General features: G+C 32.4%; 1 protein-coding gene across 1 annotated transcript in view; it reads left to right on the top strand.

The window, feature by feature from the left end:
- The window catches only part of LOC123703137, a 131,915-nt gene that overhangs the window by 46,506 nt on the left and 72,774 nt on the right, over positions 1-12,635 (top strand). The window contains exon 2 of the mRNA XM_045651036.1: positions 6,336-6,573. Within this exon, the coding sequence (XP_045506992.1) occupies positions 6,465-6,573 (109 nt within the window). The 5' untranslated portion in view covers positions 6,336-6,464. The remainder of the gene's footprint in view (positions 1-6,335; positions 6,574-12,635) is intronic.

Below are 12,635 nucleotides of genomic sequence, written 5' to 3'. Positions count from 1 at the left end.
CTCCCGCCACTTTACCTCCCGTCACTTTACCTCCCGTCACTTTACCTCCCGTCACTTTACCTCCCGCCACTTTCACTCGCGTCACTTTAACTCCCGTCACTTTAGCTCCCGCCACTTTCACTCGCGTCACTTTAACTCCCGTCACTTTAACTCCCGTCACTTTAGCTCCCGCCACTTTCACTCGCGTCTACTAGGGATATGCTGGAGGCTAAGTGGCCGGAAGCGTAAGTATAGCTTTAGAAAACAGAATATAAGTTGTTTTTGTGCCTTCAAATTATAAGGGTATATATTTGTGTAAATTTATAAGGGTATAATTTTGAAATAAATTAATCTTGAACCTAAAATTGAATAAACGGGGTATTATCGAATAATTCTGAATTGCAAGTAAAATTATTTAACACGAATGCATTGCATTTTTTTTAAATGGCCCTTTATGTGTGCAGAGATACCAGTACACCATTAAATACAGTTTGATACAATGATACCTAATTAGTGTATGTTACATAATATATTGATTTCATAAATCCTGAGGGCAATGGTACTCCCTACGTACGCTGTTCTGACCAAAATGAGAACTTAAATTTTAATGAAGAACTGTCTTATGAACTTATCAGACTCTACAAGTGTTTATGTCTTATTCACGTAGTAACTGTAATTATATAAATATTTTTAACTGTTACGATCTTTTCAGTGGCATTATCTTATTCGGATATTCATATTATTTTTAGTTTTTATAGCATACTAGCGGTCCGCCCCGGCTTCGCCCGTGGTACATGTTTATGTTTTCTTTTCATAAGAACCATCTTCGTAGGTACTTGAAGAAATGTTATAAAAAAATAATTATCGAAATCAGTCCACCCACGCCACGCCATCACACGTGAACACGTGATGACGTGATCAAGGGAAATAGGGATTCATTTTTATACATAGAGATTAAAAGTAATATCTTATAGTTCATTGTTATTCAACCCATTAAATATACCCAATTTCATTGTGGCCTTAAAAATACGGGACACTATTGTGTCAGCACACAATTATGTATTTCCATACGTATTTCAATACAAAATATTATACTCTCAATCACAGTAGGTACACTAATACAAAGCAATTTCCAATACAGTGTTGAAAATGATACTTATTATGCGAATAGTCCCTGAGCAGTATTTTCCGAATGCTGTACGGAAATAGTTCAAGTAGAACGAACGTTGACAGAGCTAAGGGCGGCCGTACACGGACCGCTCGAGCAGTTAACGGCTGAGCGACGTACACGGACGGCTCGAGCGGTCGGTCGTTGACGGCTCGAGCCGTCGGTTCTTGACTGCTCGAGCCGTCGCTACCAACCGCTCGAGCCGTTGATTTTTTGACTAGTCGCGTCATTGATTTTCAGGGGGAGAGGAAGCCGTCGACGGCTCTAGCGCAGTCAACGGCTCGAGCAGTCAGTGTATGCCTCACGACCGCTCGCGAGCCGTCAACGGCACGATGGAATTTCGTCATGCAGTTGACGGCTTGAAGCGGTCGCGACGGCTCGAGCCGTCACGTGTACGGCGGTGAATGAATGCCTATAGTTCACCGCGCGGTCGCGGCTTCAAGCGGTCGGTCTCAACTGCTTGAAGCGGTCCGTGTACGGCCGCCCTAAGTTAATAAATAATCTGTGGCTTTCACACAAACTGTGTTTTGTATCTATATTTCAATATAGTGTAAGCTGATTAAATCCTGCTGAATTCCAATAAATGTGCAGTGTGCAGTGTTCTGATGTAATAATGCAGTCTTAGTCAATTTCGTGGTTGTTTTAAAACTTATGTAAAGTATACATATAAAAGTTGCCAACATCATTCATTTTAAAGAGACAGTATTGTTTTTTTCCTTTTTTGTATATTGTGTTTATAAAATATTATTTTTTTGTTTTATTAATTTTTAAAATGTAAAGGACAAACACAACTTTATGTAAAATATTACAAAATAAATTTAATTTTCGTTTTGCAGACGCGTTATTGAAATAATTTGAATATTCATTATTTGGCACGAGAAAGCCGAGTTATTGTAAGAATTATATTTTATAATTCTTTAGGCGCGGCTTCGGCATAATTCCATGTAGATTTAGAATTTATTCGTTCAATCTGATATCCAATTTTTAATCTAAAGCCGGGTATACATTTATGTCTATCACGCTTCGTGGAACATGAGTTATTCACAATCTGTGACGATAATGTACACACGGCTTTACTTTGTCTTCTGTCAAATCAACGTAATATCTCTCTGATAATAATTCTCTTTAGGGCCGATTTTTCAATGCCCAGATAAACAGCTAGATAGACTTTATTCTTCAGTTAACAAAATATTCAATTTTTCAATAGACGAATAGGACTTATCTATCGAATAACTACGTTATTTGAGGAATAAATCTATCTGCTGCTCCAACGGCCAGATAGCGTGCTATTCGACGATTAGACGTTTGAGTTGACAACTGACGCGTCAAATTTGGGATATTTTCGTATGTAATAACATAGAGCGTAGAATTTTTACAATAAAGCCTCTTTCTATAAAATAATTATCAATTAAAATCATATTGAAATTGATGATTTTGATAGTACCTACTGATGATCATGCCATTGAAAATTTGCCGGACGCTGCCTTTATGTCGTTTCCATCGTAAAATATATAAATTTTAACACAAATTTAATCAAAACTCTTTACTCGAATCAAAACAATAATCAACAATCATAGAACACAAGATAAACTTAAAATGCACTCCTGACGTGAGTCATAATGACGGTTGTTGACATATTGCAAGTTGACTCTATCCCGCTCTAACCTGACTAATTTAATATGTTTGTTTCGCCACTCCAAGAGCAGAGCTGCCAATATGGAAATATTTGGTCAGATAGTTATTCATCAAATAAATCACGATTGAAAAATAGGCGAGCCGTTATGAGTTAGATAAGCAATTGAATAAATCTATTCGAGGGGTAGTTATTAGACTGTTTATCTGGGCATTGAAAAATCGGCCCTTAATGAGTATCATTCGAATGTAAAAATTTTGTTGAAAATCGGCTTATATATTACGAGGACGCCATCATTTTATCCGAGTATTAAAATACCCTAGTAATTTTAATTTCAGATTTAAATTTAAATTAATGGAAATCGTATTTTAAGCTATATCTTTAATTTTCTGTTTATATTGTAAGTAATGTATATTTCAGATACCAATTCAATTAATATATTAAATATTAAGATCGTCATCACATACCTAATATAGAAAAACACTTCATTTGATACTTCAATGCTCTGTTAATAATATCAACCCGACATAATCTAAAGTAGGAACAATAGTTTCACCACTATAACTCTTCAATCAACATATTGTTTCATAGTTACATAATATTGTACCGTTTTCTAAAGAATTTCATAAAGCCATATCAAGTACCCTAACTTCACTAATGTGCTGCAAAATTTCCAAACCGTCCTCTACAAAGGACATTGTTTTGTATTTAAGGACCCCGGATGTCGAGTTACCTCCAACTCATTATAAGTTGGCTGACGTAGTTGAGTATTCTTTATTTTTAACGTTTAAATCGAGATTTTTTAAGAAGACCGCTAACTTCGTTCGCTTCTGGAAAATATGTCGCATAAAGATGTTGAGTTTTTACGCGATGGTATGGGTAAACGTGTTTATTATACCAAATGTATTGAAACCAAACTGATTTTAAATAATAGCTATACTTCTAAAGTCGATATTTTTCCTGCTTATAATAAAAATGCATCCTGCAGTTTACTACTTATCATACCTACATGTTATGATAAATGTCGTGATTTTTAAAAATAGTTATACTTCTAAAATCGATATTTTTCCTACTAATTATAAAAATGCATCCTGCAGATTACTTCTTATCATACATGTTATGGACAAATGTCTTATTCTTTACGCAAAATCGCTAGTTAGACACATTCACAAGTTTCTTGTTGTCTGAAAACTGTAAGTAAAACTACATGGCAAAGCCAGATAATAAAATGTTTATTGAGCACTATTATATGACAAAAAGTAGCTTTGGGAAAACATTCGTAGGTACAAATATAATATTCATTCCTTCCGTGACAATTGAAAATCGATACCAAGACTGTTCAATTTTAACGCTATAGCCCACCACTATATCAAAGAGGACTCAACTAACTGAAATAGCAATCTATACTTTAATTAAAATGAACTGTATTCTAAAATTACATTCACGAATTAAATCCTACTAATATTAAAAATGCGAAAGTTTGTTTGTTACTCTTCAAATACTACTGAACCGATTACAATGAAATTTGGTATGTAGGTAGCTGAAAACTCAGAATAAGACATATGCTTTTTTCCAGGAAATCCCACAAGGTCTGGAACTATGCAGGTTTTTCTTTGATAACGCGGGCGAAGCCACGGGCGGAAATCTATCTACTTCATATTAATGAAACGGAACAAAAACGAATCACCAATGTATCAAATATGAATTAGTAAAATTTTCCTTCATAAAACATTGTGGAATATTGAATTATAATGGCGCCAAAACGAAGCTAATGTTTCGACATTCGAAGTCTGATCAACGTATAGACAATAGACACGATTATTTGTACAAGGGAATTGCTTCTCAGTTCTATTTAATGGGAAAGGTTTCAATGGTGATTGAGAGGTTGCGATCGAGATTCTATTCCTTTTTTTTAACTTAAAACTATTTCGCTTATTCCTTGTATGTACTAGATTTATCTCTTTCTTTATTTAAAAGTTGAAATTTTATTTGCTTGGAATTTCATTTGTTATGTAAGTAGTATCTATCATTTTTTTATTCTGACACGTGTATAGTGCAGAGGAACCATATTATGTCCATCGAATGATCTTATTATAACTTGATAACTACATACTAACGAAATACTAATATCTGAATAAAAATCTACATGACTCTTACCTCTAAATTAAATTTTTTTATCTGCTGTTAATTGACGTTTAATTTTCAAAGTGTGTATAACCCTATCAATTTGAATATCCATACAAGTTTATAACACACACATATAATAAAGTCATCTTCAAAAATACAACATACAAACGTTGGGCGTCCAAACCTACGCAGTAAAGGAATAAAATTTGAATACCTCTCACAATTTTCTTGTACAAGAATACAATGTTTTTGGAGTGTCTCCAAAATCTGGATTACGTTGATATTCTCTGTTTTGATCTAGTGTTACGGGCGAGATAACCTTATCTAAAGACTGGGAACGCCGGGATTTTTTAGTACAATTTTAGGGCAAAATGTTTATGGTTAAGTCTTACTATATACAGGCTTGTACTATAAAATGTTCAGAGGGGTAAACGTTTTTGGTCATGGATTTGATTAAGAATTATTTTTTCAGATTAATTTAAAGTATTGTGTATAGTAGTAAGTATTAATATACAGTAGTAGTCTAGTTGAGCGTTAAGGTTTGATTTTTATTTGTATGCTAATTATAATTAATATATTTTAAACGGTTTTTGGATATAAAGTTAAGACTTTTATACCAAACAAAACCGCAAGAACTTTCTAGAAATTTCTGCGAAAAACTTCTTACAGATTTTCTTAACATTGTTACCTATGTACACGATTACGTAGAAACTCAGTCTTGGCTCGTTTCAAGAGCTCTATACTCATAATATTGTTAGGTTTTTAAAATGACGCCAAGATTTTTTTTTATGAAACCTAGTGACATAATATAACGTAATTAAAAAATTTTCAACCTATTAACTTTAAAGAAGAAGGATGGTACTGTATTTTATTTAAAAACGCAGTATCTAAATGGAATAGTCTGTAATATATAATTGTATACATCTGCTGGTAGCTAGCTGGTATTTCGAAATTATTAATCAAGAAGCCACATATTACAAAGTGTTATTAAAACAAATACAAGAATATGAATTCTTGGCTTGCAAATTTACCGAGTTTCATCTGTCATGTTCCAAAAAGCTGATCTTGAAGAAGGCTTAACTAAATAGCTATAAATGAAGACCGTCTTGTCGTATGACTTTGAATTAAAACGACCAAATGTTATGATCTCTTTGAAATCTAGAAAGCGGTTAACCGACAGATTTTAGATTTCCTGAACTTATACCACCTTTCGTGTGTGCTACAGCTTTAAAATCGGTATCCAAATCGTATGTTATTTCATCTTAATTTTGTCGCTCTAGAAAGTTTCCTTTCATCGCAACCTTAGCCTTTTCCTGCAAGTATAAACAAAAAAAATGTATATAATAATGTAATGTATGTAAATGTATCTAAAAATCTAAAATTACTATTAATTTTTTAAATCTTCTAATTCAATGTTGTTTGTTTCAGGTACCCAACCCTCATAAGAATGACTACATTACATCTTTTTAAAAGTGATTCAGGTGATCATCTTCAAATCACATGATACCATGTAGACTAATGACGTCACTTATAGTTAGCTATGACGTTATGAGTTAAATGCTAAGTGAAATACAATGTGAACAAGTGATGGTGAAGACGATCAAAATGACTCTTCTGTACTATATTGTGATATCTTGCTTTACGTGTACTACGTTCCAGTTTATTGGTAAGTTTTAGTGAGAGTTCAGATAATGTATTAACCCATTGAGCCCCAAGCGGCCCGATCGGTCCACGACACAATATATTTTTTGTTGTGTCTGTGGTTCCGGGGCCTGAGTTATTAATATCTCCATAGAGGTTGTTATAGTCTGTAAATAAATAACTTAAAATACGGGTTCGCGTCTTGGAGATGGTAATTATAAGAATTAATTGATAAATCTGAAAAGTTTATAAGAAGGAAGTTTAATATTCATATCAAAATATACGCGTTGTTCATTCTAAGATTAGGTAGAGTAAATACGGCAAAAATTGATTGTAAGTACTTAAAATTTATTATTTAACAAGAAAATCCTCTTGTTTATAAAATTAATAATATCTATTGATATTTAAATGATAATATAAGATAAACTCCATAATTGTCTAAACATAAATATTTATAGGCGGTTATATTTATAAAAATAATATATACCCCTATAATATAATACCCCTACCTTTACCTTTGTTATTAACAAAGTCGTTCCCCAAAATTCTCGCATTTTTAACATAAGCATTCCCTACAAATTTCCCTAAATTGTAAGAAATCTTGGTAATTTCCCCCAACGTAAGTACTTTGATCTTGCGTGGCCAAAATTCTGTAGACCCCAAATTATTTAAAATGTCGTTAACGAAGGTGCCTTATCGGATGTGGCATTTGATCCATGTTCAGATAAGGCATTAATTTAATCACCTTGAAGGGTTTTCTAGCAATAGTGTATGATTTGTCAAATTGGGTCATGTTTAACGTATATTTAGGGCGTTTTTCAATCATTGGGTCACGCTAACGATTCCAGGTTTTATGATTTATTTTAAGCTATTGCAATAGCTTCTATCGCGAGCCTTGAGCGCGGGGACCAAATCGAGAAATTCCGTAACGAAAAACCTCACGCTCCCCCACTCCGACGGGCGGAGGTGTGACCAGTCTACTCGACTGGCCGGCCGTTATGGCCCCAATGGATGATGTCGGAAAGTTGTATATATATATATATATATATATATATATATATATATATATATATATATATATATATAGATATCTCCATGGGCACTATGTTGATCAAACGTGCCATATAGTTAGTAATTATTTGATCCGTTTTCACTTGTTGATCCGGTTGGTATTTGTGGATCCATTGCCACACCACCGTCCGTATGTGGATCCGAACGGAGCCACAAGTGTCACCATCAGTAATAATAATAATTACGTGCTTTTTATACAAATCCACCTTTTTTGCGTTTTAGCTCTTGTTGATCCGATTCAAATGAGCCAATCAGAGCCCACCGAGCTCAGCCATTGGTCGCTTGCGGCCTTAGCCACTTGAAGGTTTAAAGACATTTATTCCCGTTATAAAAACGTATGTTGCCGTTCGCCTTCCATAATTTGTTCGCATCTTTGGGAGGGCAAGAATGCTAGCTCGTCTATTAGGATAGTGACGATTTGATGTTGAGATTATAATATTTGTATTTATGTTTTTATGTAGCGCTTTGCGGATGAACATACACGTATTATAAAAGTATAATTGTTTTAAATTCATTATTTTAGTGTCGTCGTAGATTTTATTTGTAGAAGTTAAAAAAGGATAGTTAAAGATAGTTTTAATGATTTTATTTTGTAAAATTTGGAGTGGCGCTAATTTATTTTTGTAAACACTCCCCCATACTTCTATTAAATACATTAGGTGCGGCTTTACTAACGATGTAGATGGTGTGGCGTAATTTATGAGGAAGGCAAGAAGTAATATTACGCAGAGATCTAAGAAGTGCTGATAATTTATTTTTCAGAGAGCTGCTGATTCGCAAATCTAGGTTATTTCTCGTGGGTTTTATGTTCTAATACAACACCGTTAATTTTAAGTGGAGCGTGTGGTGGAATAATTTTTTTATGAGCTTTGAATTTAGATATATTTATTTTTAGTAGATTGCATTGAAACCATTTATTTAATTCATTTTGTGCTTGCGCTATCATGTCATGTATAGAAGGACCAAAATAAAACAGACAGGTGTCATCCGCATAAAGTGTTAGGTGACCATTTAGCTTTAAATCTTGGAAATTATTAATATAAATTAAAAAAAAGCAATGGGCATATCTAGCATATATGCTGAAATCATATTTAAAAAATCGATCACAAATAGTTAAAATAGATAACCACGATAGCATTACATGTGGCGTACCCCAAGGTTCGATTCTAGGCCCATTGCTTTTTTTTAATTTATATTAATAATTTCCAAGATTTAAAGCTAAATGGTCACCTAACACTTTATGCGGATGACACCTGTCTGTTTTATTTTGGTCCTTCTATACATGACATGATAGCGCAAGCACAAAATGAATTAAATAAATGGTTTCAATGCAATCTACTAAAAATAAATATATCTAAATTCAAAGCTCATAAAAAAATTATTCCACCACACGCTCCACTTAAAATTAACGGTGTTGTATTAGAACATAAAACCCACGAGAAATAACCTAGATTTGCGAATCAGCAGCTCTCTGAAAAATAAATTATCAGCACTTCTTAGATCTCTGCGTAATATTACTTCTTGCCTTCCTCATAAATTACGCCACACCATCTACATCGTTAGTAAAGCCGCACCTAATGTATTTAATAGAAGTATGGGGGAGTGTTTACAAAAATAAATTAGCGCCACTCCAAATTTTACAAAATAAAATCATTAAAACTATCTTTAACTATCCTTTTTTAACTTCTACAAATAAAATCTACGACGACACTAAAATAATGAATTTAAAACAATTATACTTTTATAATACGTGTATGTTCATCCGCAAAGCGCTACATAAAAACTGCTACATAAAAAGAATTGTTTTGAATGAATGTATTATTCGATTATATAACTTTTGGAAAGAATTATACAATTAACAGATTATTATATCTCGTTAAACATATTCAATATTTATAATTTATTATGTCTTGATTCCTAACCCATTGGTACGCAATTTCAATGTCAATAATATGGACAATTTTTGTTAACATCATCAGTATCTTATCATTAATTTACTATTTTATTATTATTTATATACATACATACATACTTACCTTAGATATTTTACTACATTTAAGTCCCTCAAAACTAAATCTGAATCTATCTCTACCAACTTCAATTTTTATACTTTATACTTCCCAATCCCAAATAATAAAGAAAAAACTACACCAAGCTCCAGAGACTAGACCGCGATCAATAAATTACGATTACTATCGCAAATATGCTATACAGAATTATGAGATCGGAAGAAATATTTTCCACTGGCTTTTCCGATAGTAGAAACTTGATAGCGTATTGTAAGTATGCTTTTATCGTTCTAATAACAGACCAATTTCCTAGATATCATTGATAATGTTAATGTTAACATGTTTCACATTACCTATAGCAACTTAATATTAACACGTGTTTCATATTATAGACTAGCTTACGCCCGCGACTCCGTCCGCGCGGAAAAATTAAGAAATATTAAGATTTATTTTTTTCTTCGTATTTTTCCGGGATAAAAAGTATCCTATTTTATGCCCAGGATAATAAGGTATAATTATACCAAGTTTCATCGAAATCGATCCGTTAGTTTTTACGTGATGCCTTCACATATAGACAGACAGACAGACAGACAAAAATTTATTTAATTAAATATTTGGGTTTGGTGTCGATCCAGTAACACCCCCTGGTATTTATTTTTTCAATATCTTCAATGTACAACCCTTCTAGAGATTTATTATATTATGTATAGATTCTTTATAAGTTTAAGTGGCAGTTTCTTGTATTGATTAATGTGAATAAAGCCAATGATAGACGTTGAACCCTTTTTACCGTATACCATTTATATAAATCTATAATATTATAAAGCTGGAGAGTTTGTTTGAACGCACTAATCTCAGGAACTACTAGTCTTATTGAAACATTCTTTTGGTTTTAGATAGCCCATTCATCGAGGAAGGCTATAGGCTATATATTATAATATATTATATTATATATTATCGTGCTAAGTCCAACAGGACCAGAGCCACGCGGATGAAACCGCGGGGCAAAGCTAGTTATAAATATAATTTTTACTTACAGATCATATTATGTATCTGTAAAACTATGAACCGAAAAAAGCAGTTTATGACAACATTGTTTTCTTAAACAATAAGGGTATCATTTAAGCTATCACCAATTTAATTAGTTTTGTGTTTCTTAAATAATAGGGTTTGTCCTCAAAATAGTAGATCTGTCACCAAAATGTAGTCACCAAACAATGCAAAATCTGTTCCACAATAAATCACCTAAAATCCTGAGATATAAGGTCTAGTACCAAATAAATGTTTTTGTATGTATTATAATAGGTGTGTCCTACTAAGTATTTAAGCAAACTAATTTAAAGAGATCACCAATAAATCATATTATGTTACTAAAAGTTAAAATAATCAATATTTATTCTTAAAAATAATAACCACTGAATAATCAGCTCTGGTTTAATAGCTGGCTAATGGTAAGCATAATTGATGATAAAACACTTAATTAAAGTTAAAATAACCAATATTTATTCTTAAAAAAAGGTTAAAAAACAATAATCACTGAATAATCAGCGCTGGTTTGGACTTCGAAGGGCGCCCCCTTTTTCTTTTCTGGCCGATAAGCACATTTTTTGCTTCTGGTGGGGGGTTGGCTTTAAGCGTATGGCTAATCCGATAATATGTTTGCACATGTCAATTTTTAAAGCGCGCCAATTTGTCTCCGCCCATTTGATCATTTTTTGATTAAAATTATAAATTGATAACGAATACTATTAATTTATTATCTGAACGAAATAAAATGTTACTACTGTATTGGTGACAAAATATCAAATAATAAAAAACTAAAAAACACGCTTTTTATATAAAACCGAACTAAAAAATAGAAAATTTTATCAAATTAGTGTATTGTCATCGGTCCTCAATAAATATACAAAGTTTGAACGAAATCTGGCCGTTTAAAGTGGGTCAAAATCGCGCCCAAAGAAGTCGGTTACAAACATACAAACATACAGGTGAAGCTAATATAAAGCGTGAAATAAAAAGGAGTCGCAGTCGGGGATCAATAATCGATTTATTTGGTGACAGATCTACCATTCTGAGCACAGAGCTATTATTTAAGTAACAAAACTGTTATTATAAGAACGAAGTTTATATTCATGTAATGCAATATAATTTTGTTGGTTATCGATCACTTATTTTACACATATATTAACATTAATTTGATAATTCATACCTGGGAACAATTTTTGTTTATCTGAGAACGAAAATATTTCGTGGTGATAGATCTATTTATTAGGTGATACAACTTGATGACAAATATAAATTTTGGTGATAGAAAATATAGTTCCCAAACAATAATACAAAACATATTGTTCAATTATTGTAACTTTGTCATTTATATTTAAAAATCATATTCAAAGAGTAATTACATATTATTAGAAAAACTTTGTATATATTTTAATTCTTTCGTGTATGTTCATTAATAATAAAAGTGTTCAGTATTAAAAATTGGGTAATAAAGTCAAATTAAGGTGCAATTTATTACCGCTCCCTCGATGGATATTTTCTTGAAGCTTATTTAGTGCTATTAATGATGGATGGAATAATTATAATTAAAAATTAATGACGATATATAGCTTAGATTTAGGCATCTGGTATAGATGGAAATTTGAAGTAATACGGCTTGAATAAATTTAAACTTAAACAGCATCAATACGTATCACTAGGTACATAGTATAAAACAAAGTCGCTTTCTCTGTCCCTATGTCCCTTTGTATGCTTAAATCTTTAAAACTATGCAACGGTTTTTGATGCGGTTTTTTTTAATAGTTAGAGTGATTCAAGAGGAAGGTATAGTATATAATAATTTATTAGGTTTTAGACAAATCGGGCGAAGCCGCGGGCGGAAAGCTAGTCTAGTATAAAACAAAGTCTATTTTCGACGTCTGTGTGTCTTTATGCTTAGATCTTTACAATTATGCAACAGTATTTAATGGCGTTTTATTTAATAGATAGAAATATCCAAGAGGAA

The sequence above is a fragment of the Colias croceus genome, chromosome 25, assembly GCF_905220415.1.
Source record: "Colias croceus chromosome 25, ilColCroc2.1".
Taxonomy (NCBI): Eukaryota; Metazoa; Arthropoda; class Insecta; order Lepidoptera; family Pieridae; genus Colias; species Colias croceus.
Note: the sequence above shows the minus strand (reverse complement) of the source record. Positions and strands in the feature narration are given on the sequence as shown.